This window comes from Salvelinus alpinus, chromosome 8 (assembly GCF_045679555.1).
Source record: "Salvelinus alpinus chromosome 8, SLU_Salpinus.1, whole genome shotgun sequence".
Classification (NCBI taxonomy): Eukaryota; Metazoa; Chordata; class Actinopteri; order Salmoniformes; family Salmonidae; genus Salvelinus; species Salvelinus alpinus.
Genome location: NC_092093.1, coordinates 43,260,113 through 43,278,617, shown reverse-complemented (window position 1 = coordinate 43,278,617; position 18,505 = coordinate 43,260,113). Strand labels below are relative to the sequence as shown.

At 42.2% G+C, this 18,505-nt stretch overlaps 1 protein-coding gene across 4 annotated transcripts in view; it reads left to right on the top strand.

The window, feature by feature from the left end:
• Positions 1-1,371: 1,371 nt before the first annotated feature.
• Positions 1,372-18,505, top strand: part of LOC139583163 (hippocalcin-like protein 1) — a 19,560-nt gene continuing 2,426 nt past the window's right edge. The window contains exons 1-3 of one of the 4 annotated variants that reach the window (XM_071413963.1): positions 1,372-1,554; positions 8,575-9,160; positions 12,986-13,091. In XM_071413963.1, coding sequence (XP_071270064.1) covers positions 8,783-9,160; positions 12,986-13,091 — 484 coding nt within the window. In that variant the 5' untranslated portion in view covers positions 1,372-1,554; positions 8,575-8,782. Of the gene's footprint in view, positions 1,555-8,568; positions 9,161-12,985; positions 13,092-18,505 lie in introns of all 4 variants that reach the window. The other 3 variants (XM_071413962.1, XM_071413964.1, XM_071413965.1) reach the window with 3 other exon arrangements.

The following is an 18,505-nucleotide window of genomic DNA, read 5'->3' as shown; positions in this document are numbered from 1 at the left end:
GACTCTCAGACCATGAGAAACAAGATTCCCTGGTCTGGCAAAACCAAGATTGAACTCTTTGGCCTGAATGCCAAGCATTACATATGGAGGAAACCTGGCTCCATCCCTAAGGTGAACCTCGGAGGTGGCAGCATCATGCTGTGGGGATGTTTTTCAGCGGCAGGGACTGAGAGACTAGTCAGGATCGAGGCAATATGAACGGAGCAAAGTACAGAGAGATCCTTGATGAAAACCTGCTCCATAGTTCTCGGGACCTCAGACGGGGGCGAAGGTTCACCTTCCAACAGGACAACAACCATAAGCACACAGCCAAGACAACGCAGGATTGGCTTCGGGACAAGTCTCTGAATGTCCTTGAGTGGCCCAGCCAGAGCCCGGACTTGAACCCGATCGAACATCTCTGGAGAGACCTGAAAATGGCTGTGCAGCAACGCTCCCCATCCAACCTGACAGAGTTTGAGAGGCTCTGCAGAAAAGAATGGGAAAACTCCCCAAATACAGGTGTGCCAAGCCTGTAGAGTCATACCCAAGAAGACTCAGGACTGTAATCGGCGCCAAAGGTGCTTCGACCAGGTACTGAGTAAAGGGTCTGAATACTTATGTAAATGTGATATTTCATTTTTTTCATTATTAATACCTGTTTTTGCTTTGTCATTGTGTGTAGATTGAGGAGGGGGGGGGGGGGGGGGGGGACAATTGAATCCATTTTAGAATAAGGCTGTAACATAACAAAGTGTAGAAAAAGTCAAGGGGTCTGAATACTTTCTCCCGAGTGCACTGTACCTATCCAGGCGTTGTAAGATCTGGCAGGTTTCAGGGCCTGGGCAGCGGAACACCCCAGTAATTCTGCTCATAGATTGTGCATGCATGAAATACACATTGACACAATCACCCAGCCCAAAACGGGAGGTTTAAAAAACACTTACGTAGTTTAGCACAATTTTCCAAAGTCCCAGAGCATGTCTTTAACTATGTATATAGTTAAATGTATATGTATGTATATAGTAAAGTAGTCCGAACTTCTTATAACATTAATAATGAGTGTAATAGGCTACGGTTGCGGGACTAAAACCTAAAGTTTAAACAAATCCAGAAAGTGCAGTTAAATACCCACACCCATCAGCTAACCTGCCATTTGACCACATATTTGACCCAGCAGTTACAATTACGTTCCCTCTACTGTATCTGTATGAGTGTGGATTGTTCTATATCCAAGCATGAGTGGCCTATTGGACATACATATTCGAGTATTTATTATTGTACGCCCGTACATAAATACACAGATTCCATTGACGGAAAATGGTCGTTTATTATAGCCTAGCAAATGCCACTCAAAGGCAGCTAAACTAAATACGACTGCAATTTGTTGGAACGGCCATCCCCCACCAGAGAACTGGGCGAGTCCGGTGAAAGCCGAACAGCCGTGTACGTCGAATCTCTGTAAAATGATGAAACTGCGCTGCATGAAGAACGAGGAATTTTATGCCGATCTCTGAATATATTTGAAAACTTCCTTCAAAGATAGTTGTATAAGGTTGCTTATACCATCTCAAGGTAATTGGGTAACCTTACTTTTGGCCAATAGCTTAAATAGAGTTTTCTATTGAAGCGTTAGAAATAAACGTTAACGGAATTGAGCAGCATCTTGGACACGACAGGACTGGATAGCCCTAACCGTCTTCAAATGATAATACTAGATCGTAAGCCAGGACCAAGTATAAAACTTTGAATTTGTTGACAGTTCGATATCTATTTTTGTCGGTTTATGTAGTCGATGTTGGTTCAATCAGATGACTAATTTGGCGATGCGTTTACGTGCGTAATTACGCGTCCTTCAGACTAGTTTAAAAAATGGAAACGTTCTTGCCATGGTTAGAAACAGTATCTGATATGCGTATGTAGTTTATCTTGGCACAGTGGTGTTTTTGCCTGGAGCAGAGAGAATCTCATATGGGGTTATGGACCAGGAAAATAGAATGGCATATTATCTGTTGTGGCAATTGTCAAAATGTATGTTATGCTTTTTTCATGAATTATAAACTGATTTATAATCCCAAAATGTGGGAAGATTATGGATGAAGTCAGTGGTGTAGTGGAGGGTAAATGCAGTTTACACACTTTTTTGACCTACCGTTTATCCACCTTTTGGGGGAAAATGCTTTGAAAGTAGGCCTATAGGGAGCGTAATTTTTTTTTAAATCCGCGACCGGTGATCAGAGTTTAACCACCTATTGTTTTTACCACTTCACTGATGAAGATTTGTGTCGCATTCCAGCATATATTGTCGCAATGTGTCACATCTGACAGTCTTTTTTTCAAGTCACTATCATTTATTTGGAGACAGAACAGGTAGAACTTATAGAAATAACACACTTAACTAACAAGTGGAAAATGGAAGTGTGTATGCGGTTCTATACGCTACATTTCTGTATGCAATGAATTGAACGCTGTGCCCTGTTGAAGATGTGCCCCAGTTGGGTAGTTGCTGCCTCTTACCCTTGCATAAACCAGCCTTAGCACTGCTGGTGTTGCCGTGGAGACGGGTGTGTCAGGGGACTATAGGCTACTCCGGATACAGTTGATGGTTTTCTCTGACACTGCCTCAGTAAACCTCACACTCACGGATGGAAGTGAGAAAGATTTGGAAATGTCTTTTCTCCTTCTCAACCAAATACTGGGTCACCTCCTCCCCTAGTTTTTCTCAAAAGTCTCTTCGCAGTCAACTTTGATGGAGAGGTGTGACCAAGTCACTTTGAAGTTAATCCGCCATATCAGTGGAGGCTTGGGGAGAACGGCTCATAATAATGCCTAGAATGGCGCTAAAGGAATGGAATAGCATTAAACACATGGAAACGGTGTGTTTAATGTATTTCATACCATTCCACAAATTCCACTCCAGCCATTACCACGAGCCCGTCCTCCCCAACTAATGTATGCGCTTTAGAATGTTTTAATTATAGCCTATGCCTGGGCTTTTCTCCGTTTTCTTTTACAATTTGTAAAACAATCATGTTAAATATTAGCCACTATCGGGAGCTACTGCCAGTAATACCCACATACATTTATAACTGTCACTTTAGTATTAGTTTTCTTCAATTTGCATCCTTCCATTACGTTCCGTTCATCTTTCTTCTGTCACGTCCATGCAAGTTGTTCCTCATGGTCGCTAGAATTAGTGGATCATTTTAGGCTAACATTGTGCAATAATTTGGGATAAGTAGCCTATTTGAATCATTATGGAACTCAGACCACACGTGGCAGGTTAAACCTGGAGCCTGGTGCACGGTTCACGATGACTGGACCGTTGTCACACAGTTCTATTATTAGTGAGAATTAGGCTGGATTTATAGGACTATTGTTCAACCCCTATTGTACACTTTTTTCCACCTTCCAATATTTCATTGCTTGAACTTGAATATGACAAATTTCAGGATGAATCAAACCACTGTATTTCTTTATTCATTAATATATTTTGTATGTCAAGGCTCTCCAAACCTGTATTTTTTTAATCTGCAATGTGTAACGTTTTGGGCAACCTGACCAAATTCACATAGAAATGTGAGTTATAGATCTGTCATTCTCATCAAAAGCAAGTCTAAGAAGCAGTAGATTTGTTATATGTGCACTATTTATATGCTTCCCGTTCTTTTTGTGTCTTTTACTTTCAGGTTTGTACACCAGCTTCAAACCGCTAAAAATACAATATTTTTGGTTATGGAAAATATATTTCACAGCGGTTTAGATGGTACAATGATTGTCTACCCTATACTTGCTTGATTTGTCACATAAACTGAAATTAGACAAACTATTAGAATCTTAGCAACCAGGAAATGGCGGGAGCGATTTCTGCATCTTTAATGATTCATACAGTATATAGTTTCCTAACCCTAAAACTTGCCTAAATAATCGACAAGATCAGAGTATTATTTAAATCTACCAGTTGGTGCTGAAACGGAGACAAAGATGCATAGATGGCATTCTTTCATTGATCCCTATTTTCTGAACCCGTTCTCTCAATGTATTCTAATCTGTCAACAAAATTGTAATTAAATGTACATTGTATTTAAATCGATGGCGATATATATACTGAAAACCCTATTGAATGAAAACTCCACGAGAAAATCTGTTGGTCAGCAAGTGGGAGGGTTTTAAGCGATTTAATTACATATATTCAGTGCACTCAAGGTAACCACGCCTGCAAAGCCCGTTACGCACGTTAATGAGGTAAGTCTGAATACCAACTACTGAGAAATGCATAGGAAAGGCGTGTGTAAGAAAGCCGTAATTTCCTAAGTCGGAATCGGGCCCTAGTAGCCTACACATTACCAATAAAATCCTAGTCCTACATCATTGAAGCACAGTCGGCTTCACAGCACGCTATGGTAATGAGCTTTTCAAAGCCAGAAGACTGTCAAGTTTAGCCTGTGTACTAGTCTCTTTAGCTAATCCACTCCCTGTACTTCATGTCATTTGCCAAAAAGACTGGCCTATCTGCCATCTTCAAGTATGAACATTATATAATTAATGAGCTTGAGGAGAACCGAGGATTTGATCCTGATTCGATCACCTTTACAGCTATCCTCCAATCACAACGATTATGCAAATTTGAACTCTGTATGCTAAGCAACCATTTTTTGTTTGTCCAGATGAAACCAATCTGTCACAAATTGATAGCTCATGTCTAAATTCTCAAAGTAAATATATACTGCAATTCCAACCTTTAGGAATTTTGAGGCTCCACATGTTTTCATGGAAAATATTAGTTATTTCCAACAACCAATGAGCAACTCCACTGTAAATCCAGCGCATATTGAACGTTGAGATTGCTGAAAAGCCAGTCTCTTTGGAATGTTAACTAGAGACTGTTACTCAGACTATGTCAAGCTGGGTTCTCTGCCCAAAGCACATCACATGAAACTACGTCATTTGCTTTCCTATCAAGATGCTACCATAAATACAGACGGCCCAAATATTTTCACAGTTCAATCCATCTCGGCAGCAGTATTCAGCGATGGGAAATGTACATGTTGACCCCCTTGACAGACATCATTAAACGGAGCGCCATTAACAACAATGCTATTCCGGGGGTATGCAGCCGGCTGTTTGTTTTAACTGGTCATCTGGTTGAATGGAGCTAGAGAAATATGGTGCGTTACGTTGGGGGGGAATATTTTGACACTAGTCAGGGTCACCCCTGTCATGTCATGATGTCACTAAGCCTACCTGTAGCCAGGGGATATGTTTAGCATAGCAAGCTCTAAGGCAACGGTCGCCGATACTGAGGTTAGGGGTTACTAGAGTCATGTTTAATGTATCATTTACTGGACATGATTTGTCATATACCTGTCAGTGTGGGAGGATGCGGACACACGCACGCACACAGGCAAACATGCACACTTTTGAGCTAAAATTAGGTTTATGGGGTTTTCCTGGATGCATGGATAAATTAGCTCTGGCTGCTTGGACACATTAAGGCTAATGATTGCCTTGTGTGATCCTATTGTTGGTGGCATCCAAGGGAAAAACTGTTTGTATGCCTGAGAGTGGAACTTTCGGGGAGTCAGAGGTGGGACCGGGCAAGGACTCCCAGTTGGCCTTAGGGGAAACACATGTCGTGTGAGTGTGTGGAATCTGGAAGCTGTGTGAAACATTCTCATTAGCTAGTGGAAAAAGTGGAACCATAACAGCCATAGTTATTGGGGAAGGGTTGAGAGGGATGGGGGCAGGGCGGATTCTACAGACGACAGTAAGTGGCAGAGCCAGACCGACAAGGGAAAGACTGTTGCAGTGTAACTGAGGGGATAAGCAGATGTTTACTGTGTCCCAAATGGCACCCTATTCTCTATGTAGTGCACTCCTTTTGACCATGGCCCATAGGGCTGAGGAAGGAATCTAGGCTCATTAGGGATAACCTGTTTCACAATCTCAAAACAAAGGCCTAATGGATTTCAGTGGAGGTCATATGTGAATTTAGTAAGGCCTGTTCTTTTCCCCCTAACATATACAAAGTGTGGTTCTATCCGCAAATGAAAACACACACTAACCAAACAAAACATTGAATTGAGAGGAAAAGTATAATCTTACCTCAGATAGCGCAACAAACCGTCTGCACGGAATAGGGTCCTACTGTATTTAGGTAGAGAACATTGAAAAGAACAAGGCTATGTCTAACAGAACAAAAATACAGATAGAACCTTATAATCTCAAGTTCTCTAACAAAGACTGGGATGCAAACAAACCGCATTGGACTGATGTCGCACTAAACTTGACTTAAGGCAATTTATCGTGGTAAAAGCTGTGTCTGCTCAAGCTTGAATTATTTGTTAAGTGCAGTGCCAATTTGCGCATTACGGTTTGTTTGAATTCTGGCCAAATACTTTCTATACACAAGAAAACACGGCTAGATTGCCATCCCAACTGCTGTTCACTGCACTGAATACTTCATTGGAATTGTCAATAGTAGGCTAAGGCTCCAGCTATGAAAACATGTCACGGATCCCTCCGGAACTTTCATCACGCACACCTGTCCCCTATTCCCACTGATTAGTATTTGTATATATGTGCCCTTTGGTTTACATTGGGGGTCGATTATTGTTACAATGTCCGTTGGTGCGTGTGAGTACCTGTGCTGTGGGTTTTGTGCTCTCGTGCCATTGTGGATTGCGCAGATGATTACGGGTCTCGTCCCGTGTGTTAATCATCGTGCGAGTGTATTATTTATTCAAGGTATTCCTCGCTCTTTTGTTTTGGGTTACTACCCTGTGTTTTGTATAGTGTTCGTTTGGTCTTCGTCCCCTTGCCTTTACACGGCAAGCCGTAATTTGGGTACAATAAAAAAAACTATTACGCATTCCTGCGTTTGTCTCCCATTGCTTTTGACAAACATATGCCTATCAACCTTGCGGTTATCTTTTGTCCTGCACGGTGTGTGAACCTGCATTGTTATCAAGCAAATCTCCATCTTTGAAAATACTACATGCTATTTTTGCAATAGAAATGGAACGCATTATCATACAACTGTATAATAAGCGGTTACTCCATGGGCATCTTTTGTGTAGGTTACTAAGTGTTATTCTACACAACTTTAAAATTAGAACAACAAACCAGCCATTTCTATCCCACCGGGGATATTCCCCCACTTTTTGGATGTTCTGTGGGTTTGTGTGCAGGGAGAGAATAAATAGCAACGCCTGTGTTTATGTCTGTCCTGGCCCTGCCACCACAGTGAGATTTAGTGGAAAACTGTCCATGTGACCATGCGACCCAGTCCAAAGGAGGTGCTGCCAGTTGCATCCTGGTCCTGTTATGCTCTGGGCCAAGGGGTGCGGTCGGGTTCTGGATGGGCGTGTGTGCATTTGTGGCTGTGTGTGTGTGGTGTCTCATTCCCAGCTGTGCACTCCTGTAAACCTGGCAAACCAAGCTGAGGGTGGTGGTGGTGTGTCAGAGGGAGTGTAGGCTACTCCCAGTCCGCTTTCCCCCTTAGAGCTCTCATTGTATTGGCCAGAGAGAGAAACGGTCACGTGACCCTGTTCTTGCTTTACCTCTCTTTCTCTCTCTCTCTGTTTGCCTTTCTTTCTCTCTCTCCTCTCTGAGATTATTGGCCCAGGACAGATTATATCAGAGACCTCTGCATTGTATTGCAACTCAGACTGAGGAAACTGCAGGAAATGACATTAAAGATTTTGGAGTGTGGACATGACTCTTTCCAAGACGAGAACTTTCTAGAAACCTTTTAGAGCACAGTCACAGACACAAACCGACAATTAGTTGCTGTCCTCCTTTGTCCGCCGCTCCGGGTCTCTGATATAATCTGTCCTGGGCCAATAATCTCAGAGAGGAGAGAGAGAAAGAAAGGCAAACAGAGAGAGAGAGAAAGAGAGGTAAAGCAAGAACAGGGTCACGTGACCGTTTCTCTCTCTGGCCAATAAAAGCTTTATGGGTAAAGCGGAGGGAGTGGAAGTGTTATGTAACGTGTCATTAAATGTGTGCCATGATGGTTTTCCCACCTATGTGTTACTTTTCCAGTAACATTTAATACACATACAGCTGGATACTCATGCCTGTGTGTGTGACTGTCTCCCATGTGGCATCCTAACCTAGTTGCCTGGATTTTCTAATGGTTATCCGAGTTCTGAAGTAACAACCTTAGCTTCTTGTGCCGTGCTGACCTTTTGAGACAAGAGACTGAGTTATTGACGCCTAGAAGGGTCCCAGACACTCTCCCTCCACCACTTGGCGAACGGTCAATAAATAAATCCTCACAGTGCGAGGGGATGTAAATGATGTCCATAGAGACCAGGGCTCACCCTCGCATGTGGCACTCGGAACATCTCAGTTGTCGTCTTATCAGTTTCACTCTGCCGCTGCTCATAGGCTGTTTAAAGCCTTTACAGTCAAACATTATAATAACCACAATTCAATATGACTCAACATTGGGCTATTTGAGGTGGTTCTTCTACCTCTCGAGTTACAGTACAACGCAACATCCAGATGCGGTTTGGATTAAACCAATTTATCACTTGAGTGTTTCACTTGATGTTCCTAATAAGAGTGTTCAATCTCCCGTAGGAACAGAGGAAGAGGACGCAGATTGAGCAGCCAGCGAGCCAGCCAGCAGACAGACATCGTAAGGAGAGCAGAAGGGGACCTACAGTACTGCGTGGTGGAGACAAGGTACCAAGACTAATAGCAGAGCTGACTGTGAGAGGCTCCACATTTCATTTCACCTTCATTTAACCAGAAAAGGCCCTTGAGGTTTGAAACCCCGTTCCGGAGGGCCATCATGGGGAAACAGAACAGCAAACTGCGGCCTGAAGTGCTGAACGACCTGCGCGAAAACACAGAGTTTTCCGACCATGAGCTCCAGGAGTGGTACCGAGGCTTCCTCAAAGACTGCCCAACGGGCCACCTGACAGTCGACGGGTTCAAGAAGATCTACGCCAACTTCTTCCCGTATGGCGACGCTTCCAAGTTTGCTGAGCACGTCTTCCGGACGTTCGACACCAACGGCGATGCCACCATCGACTTCCGGGAATTCATCATCGCGCTGAGTGTCACATCGCGTGGCGACCTGGAGCAGAAGCTGCGCTGGGCCTTCAGCATGTATGACCTGGATGGGAATGGCTACATCAGCCGGGCTGAGATGCTGGAGATCGTACAGGTGAGTTGAGATGAGAATGAGTTGGTTCCGGTGGTTCAATGGATTAGAAACTGAGCATGGTGCAGGTATCATTAGGGGTTTGATTCCTGCATGGACCACATACTATGAATATGTTCACTGTGGGTAGTTTACAGTTTTGTAAGTCGCTTGGGATAAAAGTGTTTGCTAACTTCCTGTGGTGGATTTTACAGGTGGATTTAGTCAGAACACCCTCCAATATGTTCTCTGCTCAGTTCAGCGTCCAATTTTTTTACTTTTCTTTGTGTTTAATCTAATGAATGATACGTTCTTTATTACTCACGTCCATGATATCGTAAACATATTTTCACCATGGACATTGGCTGCAGCTCATTCTATTTATGTTTCCCTTAATCAACATGGTCATATTTGCTCTCCCCGCCACCGTGGCCAGAGCAGCATGTCCCGTATCAGTGTTGACTTAGGCGATTGTGTGTGGTGGTGATACAAGTGAACACATTCTCTTGTTAAAGTCCTCAGACCATTTTTTAAATGTATTTTTATTTCACCTTTATTTAACCAGGTAGGCTAGACAAGTTATCATTTACAACTGCGACCTGGCCAAGATAAAGCAAAGCAGTGCGATACAAACACCAACACAGAGTTACAAATGGAATAAACAAACGTATAGCCTATAACACAATAGAAAAATCTATATACAGCATGTGAAAATGAGGTAGAATAAGAGAGGTAAAGGCAATAAATAGGCTATGGTGGCAAATGAATTACAATATAGCAATTAAACACTGGAACGGTAGGATGTGCAGAAGATGAATGTCCAAGTAGATATACTGGGGTGCAAAGGAGCAAGATAAATAAATACAGTATGGGGGATGAGGTAGTTGTTTACAGATTGGCTATGTACGGGTGCAGTGATCTGTGAGCTGCTCTGACAGCTGGTGCTTAAAGCTAGTGAGGGAGATATGAGTCTCCAGCTTCGGTGATTTTTGCAATTTGTTCCAGTTATTGGCAGCAGAGAACTGGAAGGAAAGGCGGCCAAACGAGGAATTGGCTTTGGGGGTGATCAGTGAAATATACCTGCTGGAGCGCGGTTGGGTGCTGCTATGGTGACCAGTGAGCTGAGATACGGCGGGGCTTTACCTAGCAAAGACTTATAGATGACCTGGAGCCAGTGGGTTAGGCGACAAATATGAAGCGAGGGCCAGCCAACGAGAGCATACAGGTCGCAGTGGTGAGTAGTATATGGGGCTTGGTGACAAAACGGATGGCACTGTGATAGACTGCATCCTATTTGCTGAGTAGAGTGTTGGAGGCTATCGAAGGATCAGTAGGATGGTCAGTTTTACGAGGGTATGTTTGGCAGCATGAGTGAAGGATGCGTTGTTGCGAAATAGGAAGGCGATTCTAGATATCATTTGGGATTGGAGATGCTTAATGTGAGTCTGGAAGGAGAGTTTACAGTCTAACCAGACACCTAGGTATTTGTAATTGTCCACATATTCTAAGTCAGAGCCTTCCAGAGTAGTGATGCTGGACGGGCGGGCAGGTGCGGGCAGCGATCGGTTGAAGAGCATGCATTTAGTTTTACTTGCATTTAAGAGCAGTTGGAGGCCACAGAAGGAGAGTTGTATGGCACTGAAGCTCGTCTGGAGGTTAGTTAACACAGTGTCCAAAGAAGGGCCAGAGGTATACAGAATGGTGTCATCTGCGTAGAGGTGGATCATAGAATCACCAGCAGCAAGAGCGACATCACTGATGTATACAGAGAAAAGAGTCGGCCCGAGAATTGAACCCCGTGGCACCCCCATAGAGACTGCCAGAGGTGCGGACAACAGGCCCTCCGATTTGACACACTGAACTCTATCAGAGAAGTAGTTGGTGAACCAGACGAGGCAGTCATTTGAGAAACCAAGGCTGTTGAGTCTGCCGATAAGAATGTGATGATTGACAGAGTCGAAAGCCTTGGCCAGGTCCATGAATATGGCTGCACAGTATTGTCTTTTATCGATGGCGGTTATGATATAGTTTAGGACCTTGAGCGTGGCTGAGGTGCACCCATGACCAGCTCGGAAACCAGATTGCATAGCGGAGAAGGTACGGTGGGATTCGAAATGGTCGGTGATCTGTTTGTTAACTTGGCTTTCGAAGACCTTAGAAAGGCAGGGTAGTATAGATTTAGGTCTGCACAGTTTGGGTCTAGAGTGTCTCCCCCTTTGAAGAAGGGGATGACCGTGGCAGCTTTCCAATCTTTGGGGATCTCAGACGATACGAAAGAGAGGTTGAACAGGCTAGTAATAGGGGTTGCAACAATTGCGGCGGACAATTTTAGAAAGAGAGGGTCCAGATTGTCTAGCCCAGCTGATTTGTAGGGGTCCAGATTTTGTAGCTCTTTCAGAACATCAGCTATCTGGATTTGGGTGAAGGAGAAATGGGGGTGGCTTGGGCAAGTTGCTGTATGGGGTGCAGGGCTGTTGACCGGGGTACCGGTAGCCAGGTGGAAAGCATGGCCAGCCATAGAAAAATGCTTATTGAAATTCTCAATTATGGTGGATTTATCGGTGGTGACAGTGTTTCCTAGCCTCAGTGCAGTGGGCAGCTGGGAGGAGGTGCTCTTATTCTCCATGGACTTTACAGTGTCCCAGAACATTTGGGAGTTTGTGCTACAGGATGCAAATTTCTGTTTGAAAAATCTAGCCTTTGCTTTCCTAACTGCCTGTGTATATTGGTTCCTAACTTCCTTGAAATGTTGCATATCGCGGGGGCTATTCGATGCTAATGCAGTACGCCACAGGATGTTTTTTGTGCTGGTCAAGAGCAGTCAAGGTCTGGAGTGAACCAAGGGCTATATTCCCGGTTCTACATTTTTTGAATGGGGCATGCTTATTTAAGATGGTGTTGAAAGTACTTTTAAAGAATAACCAGGCATCCTCTACTGACGGAATGAGGTTAATATCCTTCCAGGATACCCGGGCCAGGTCGATTAGAAAGGCCTGCTCGCTGAAGTGTTTTAGGGAGCGTTTAACAGTGATGAGGGGTGGTCGTTGGACCGCAGAACCATTACGGACGCATGCAATGAGGCAGTGATCGCTGAGATCCTGGTTGAAGACAGCAGAGGTGTATTTGGAGGGCAGGTTGGTCAGGATGATATCTATGAGGGTGCCCGTGTTTACGGATTTGGGGTTGTATCAGGTAGGTTCATTGATCATTTGTGTGAGATTGATGGCATCTAGTTTAGATTGTAGGGCGGCCGGGGTGTTAAGCATGTCCCAGTTTAGGTCACCTAACAGTACGAGCTCTGGAGATAGATGGGGGGAAATCAATTCACATATGGTGTCCAGGGCACAGCTGGTGGCAGAAGGTGGTCTATAACTAGCGGCAACGGTGAGAGACTTGTTTCTGGAAAGGTGGATTTTTATAAGTAGAAGATCGAATTGTTTGGGCGCAGACCTGGATAGTATGACAGAACTCTGCAGGCTATTTCTGCAGTAGATTGCATCTCCGCCCCCTTTGGCAGTTCTATCTTGTCGGAAAATGTTATAGTTAGGGATGGAAATTTCAGTTCCCGTCTCATTGGTGTTAGGCTCAAATGCCTTGTTTTTTTATAAAGCCAGAGAACCGTGATGAATTTTCCAGGTGGTAACCTGACTGCATAGGTAACTAGGAGAATAGTTACATTCTGACAGAGAATATTGTATTATTTGTTAAAGGCACTATTTGGAAGTTACTTTGTTGTTTAATGGTCATTAGTGGTAGACTGTATACACATTGAAGAATGTTATTTCTAAATGCCTTATGAGCTTAGTGCAACTCTAACTCTGACGCCAAGGTCAATTGTTCTTCCTGCAGGCGATTTACAAGATGGTGTCCTCAGTGATGAAGATGCCAGAAGATGAGTCGACACCGGAGAAACGGACAGATAAGATCTTCAGACAGATGGATGTAGACAATGATGGTGAGTCTTGTTTGTATTTAAACCTCTAATTCGACTTTTTATAGTGACATAAGAATTTACGGTACCAGTTTACATTCCAGCTCGGTAATAACCAGATAAGAACTATGTAGTTACCATGTTGTTTCAACCAATCCTCTTTCCTGACATCCCAACCAGCCCATGGTTGTTACCTGGAAACAGAGATGGTAGTTCTATATAATAACGCTGAACAGTGCTGGAAAATGCAACATTACCTGTTTCTTTTTAGTTCTACCGTTATATCCCTTTAAATATTCCAACCAGCCCATGGTTGTTACCTGGAAATAGTTAAACCATTATACCCCTTCCCCATAACAAACATAACTTAGCATTGATATATGTCATTGTAAAGTGACACAAAATTGCTATGACATGACAAACAAAGCACAGTTTACAACCAGGGTCTGGTTTCCCAAAATAATCTTATAGTTAACGATGAACTTTGCCTTAAGATGCTTTTGGGAAACCGGGCCCTTGGAATGCCGAGCTGGATGATCGTTCAAAACGATGTTTCCCAGTTTGAGCTCGTTTTATTTATTTGATTATTTAATTTTTTTAAACAGTGTCGCTACACGTTTATGTAAATTTCATGAATCCTTTCCTAATGTTATGATTTTAGCGAATTCGAGGTTATGTAAGGGATAATCAACAAGGGGCTATGCGATCTCTGGAAAATAATGAACAACGTGGAAGGGTGTAGCGCGTCGTGGAACTTACCTTCCATAGAGCTGCATTATTTTCCAGAGAACATCAAGAGGCCCGAGTTGATTATCTCTTTAATATCAGGCTATAATTTAACACATTTTCCACTAGAAATGTGTTCATTTGCAGGTAGAAATTTGAGGTTATGTAAGGGATAATCAACAAGGGGCTATGCGATCTCTGGAAAATAATGAACAACGTGGAAGGGTGTAGCGCATCGTGGAACTTACCTTCCATAGAGCTGCATTATTTTCCAGAGAACATCAAGAGGCCCGAGTTGATTATCTCTTTAATATCAGGCTATAATTTAACACATTTTCCACTAGAAATGTGTTCATTTGCAGGTAGAAATGTGTTCAACATCCACGGAAGTAGCTAGCAAGTTTACTTGATTGCAACAGTAGCTAGTTGCCTTGTTAACCAAACAATCAGACTTGCTAGTTTAGCTAATTAAACCATCAGTCTTAGCTTGCTAATATGAACATTTTATTCAGCTATGCCAATAATGTTTTCAATTCGACTTTTGCTTTCAAAGCAGCTTAAACGTAAAACATGTAAGAACTATAGCCAGTGACACATTCAATACCACCTTGCACACTCTTGCCTGCATGTAGGGTGTAATCATTACAACAGTTGCAAACGAGAGTTTCTATTGGACAAATTAAAGTTTATCCCCATTTCATTCTGTTTGCTTCCATTTAAGAAACGTTTTTCAACAGAATTGGTGGAATGAATACACCCCTGATCATACGCAACCACACTTTCATGGCAGCCACATACAAACAGCATGATCACTTTTCTTGTTCTATAATTCCTTCTTGCATCTACGCGCTCTGCTCCTCTCACCTTTTCTCTTTGCTTGTGGACTTCAGTGCAAAACACATCAGTTGTCTGTGACCAGGCAAAAAAAATATTCCAAGCAAAACCTTCATATCATAACTGCTAAACACTTCACACAGCCATATTTAGCTAACGTCATAGTCAACATAGCTACTAGAGCTAACACGTTAGTAAACCCGCTATAATCATTGCAATAAAATGCAAATTAATTACTTAAAAATCATACAATGGTATTTTCTGGATGTTTGTTTTAGATTCTGTCTCTCACAGTTGAAGTGTACCTATGATAAAAATTACAGACATCTACATGCTTTGTAAGTAGGAAAACCTGCAAAATCGTCAGTGTATCAAATATTTGTTCTCCCCACTGTATATATAACTTACTGCACTAGCAGTGTAGATTTTCAAAAGCTACAAATGACTGGAGGCCTGTGCTAAACAATGCTACAACCATTACCTTCTAAACCTTCTAAGCTAACAGTAGCTGAAACCCACTAGCTTAGAGCTAGCTAGCGCTTAGGAAAGCTACAATTGGTTAGCATAAAGGTAACGAAATTATTTTTGTTTTTTACAAATATCAACACTTTAACACATCTTCTCGTTACATCACATATTTATATATATTCCCTGAACTAAACTGAACCTTCATTCATAGAAAATAAAACAAATAGGAGCTAAAACGTTGTTGAAAAAAGTTTGGGGATCATCTTAATCCCTTATTTTACATGTAAACCATTAGCAACCTAGCCAACCTCCATTACTTACGATGGGGAAAACACCAACCAGTTTTTCACTCAATAAAAACTCCCTCCAATTGCCTTCAAACGTCACCAAACTCATGGACTACACCTTTTTGGTTATTACATGATTCCATGTGTGTTATTTCATAGTTTTGATGTCTTCACTATTATTCTACAACGTAGAAAATAGTAAAATAAAGAAAAACCCTGAAATGAGTAGGTGTCCAAAAGGCAGACTTTTTTATTTCTATTTGTAGGATATTTACATTAACCTCATAACCTAGAACAATTTGATGTCATTGGAACCACCTCAAATTGTTTGAGGATCAAACACTGTCAATTAGTCTACTAGCCATGTTAGCTAACTTTCTTATTTCATTTGGGTCTGTAGGTTTCAGGAAATTAAAGTTACAGATGTTTAACTTAGGGATAGACCCATTCTTTTCAATTTTTGCCTAAAATGACACACCCAAATCTAACTGCCTGTAGCTCAGGCCCTGAAACAAGGATATGCATATTCTTGGTACCATTTGAAAGGAAACACTTTGAAGTTTGTGGAAATGAGAATTGAATGTAGGAGAATATAACACAATAGATCTGGTAGAAGAAAATACAAAGAAAAAAACTAACTTTTTTGTATTTTTGTAGTACCATCATCTTTAAAATGCAAGTGAAAGGTCACAAATCTAGAAATGACTCTGTGTGTCTGGGATGGTGACCACAAGAGGGCAGCAGTGTATGTGCAAAGTTTCAGACTGATAACTTGAAGAATGCGCAAGCTACATGACATTTAGTATGAAGTCACCCAGGTGTCCTTCACAATTTGCCCAAATGTACCCAAGTGGCCGAATTGGTAAATTGATACATTTTCAAGAACATAACTATGGAAAACATACAAAAATGCTATCCTAATAAAAAATCTAAGTTTACACACTCCCAGGAATGTCAAAAATGATGAATCATTAGCTTCCCTACATAAAATGTACTAACAGGAGACCCGACAATTATGCTAATCCAATGTCTCCAAACACAGAAGTGAAATATTTAAGATAAGGGCCAAGTTAGCAGCCAACACTGATCTAATGCCATAAGTGAACACACCACAAACACAAAGTAAAAATAAATACAAATAAGAATAAAATGTACATATATTTACAATGACTGTACTTACAACACGCCCTCTTTGACGTTAGTCTGTACCACTAAAGAAATCAGTAAAAACTCAAGTTTATTACTTACTATATTGAACCTTTATGTTGGCAATACATCAAATAAACAACAACACATCTATAAACATATATTATATTGAGTGGAGAACACTGTGGTGAAGGTTTGTACCAATTATTATAATTTATTTTTTAAAGGAGCAATATCCAGTTGCTACATCCATGTTTTGGCTTATAAATTAATGATATTTACCAATTGATTCCTGAAGAATATAACTTAGAAATGCCTCATGAGCCTAGTTCAAGTGTCGTATCCCATCAGAAACGAAAATAAGCTTGTTTTACTCCCATGTTTGTAAAAATAATAAATGTAAACAAATACTTTATAGCCTCATTTTTTTATTTTAACTATAACATTGATATCATGGGGGGGGGGGGGGGGGGGGTTACATCATGTCACTGAATGTCACTTGTCATATCCATCATTAGTCATATCTTGTGCATATACACTACTGGGAATTTGTCCTTTGGTCTGGAGTCCAAATTGGAGATTTTTGGTTTCAACCGCCATGTCTTTGTGAGACGCGGTATGGGTGAACGGATGATCTCTGCATGTGTATTTCCCACCGTAAAGCATGGAGGATGAGGTGTTATGGTATGGGCATGCTTTGCTGGTGACACTGTCTGTAATTTATTTAGAATTCAAGGCACACTTAACCAGCATGGCTACCACAGCATTCTGCAGTGAAACGCCATCCCAACTGGTTTGGGCTTAGTGGGACAATCATTTGTTTCTCATTTACATTTACATTTAAGTCATTTAGCAGACGCTCTTATCCAGAGCGACTTACAAATTGGTGCATTCACCTTATGATATCCAGTGGAACAACCACTTTACAATAGTGCATCTAACTCTTTTAAGGGGGGGGGGGGGTTAGAAGGATTACTTTATCCTATCCTAGGTATTCCTTAAAGAGGTGGGGTTTCAGGTGTCTCCGGAAGGTGGTGATTGACTCCGCTGACCTGGCGTCGTGAGGGAGTTTGTTCCACCATTGGGGTGCCAGAGCAGCGAACAGTTTTGACTGGGCTGAGCGGGAACTGTACTTCCTCAGAGGTAGGGAGGCGAGCAGGCCAGAGGTGGATGAACGCAGTGCCCTTGTTTGGGTGTAGGGCCTGATCAGAGCCTGAAGGTACGGAGGTGCCGTTCCCCTCACAGCTCCGTAGGCAAGCACCATGGTCTTGTAGCGGATGCGAGCTTCAACTGGAAGCCAGTGGAGAGAGCGGAGGAGCGGGGTGACGTGAGAGAACTTGGGAAGGTTGAACACCAGACGGGCTGCGGCGTTCTGGATGAGTTGTAGGGGTTTAATGGCACAGGCACAGGACAATGACCCAACACCCCTCCAGGCTGTGTAAGGGCTATTTTACCAAGAAGGAGAGTGATGGAGCGCTGCATCAGATTACCTGTTCTCCACAATCCCCGACCTCAACTCAATTGAGATGGTTTGGATGAGTCAGACCGCAGAGTGAAGGAAAAGCAGCCAACAAGTGCTCAGCATATGTGGGAACTCCTTCAAGACTGTTGGAAAATAATTCCAGGTGAAGCTGGTTGAGAGAATGCCAAGAGTGTGCAAAGCTGTCATCAAGGCAAAGGGTGGCTATTTGAAGAATCTCAAACATAAAATATATTTTGATTTGTTTAACACTTTTTTGGTTACTACATGTGTTATTTCATAGTCTTGATGTCTTCACTATTATTGTACAATGTAGAAAATAGTAAAAATAAAGAAAAACCCTTGAACTACTTTTGACCTGTAGTGTACACTGAGTATACAAAACATGAACACCTTATCTTGACCATGACAGACTGACCAGGTGAATCCAGGTGAAAGTTATGATTCCTTATTGATGTCACTTGTTAAATCCACTTCAATCAGTGTAGATAAAGGGG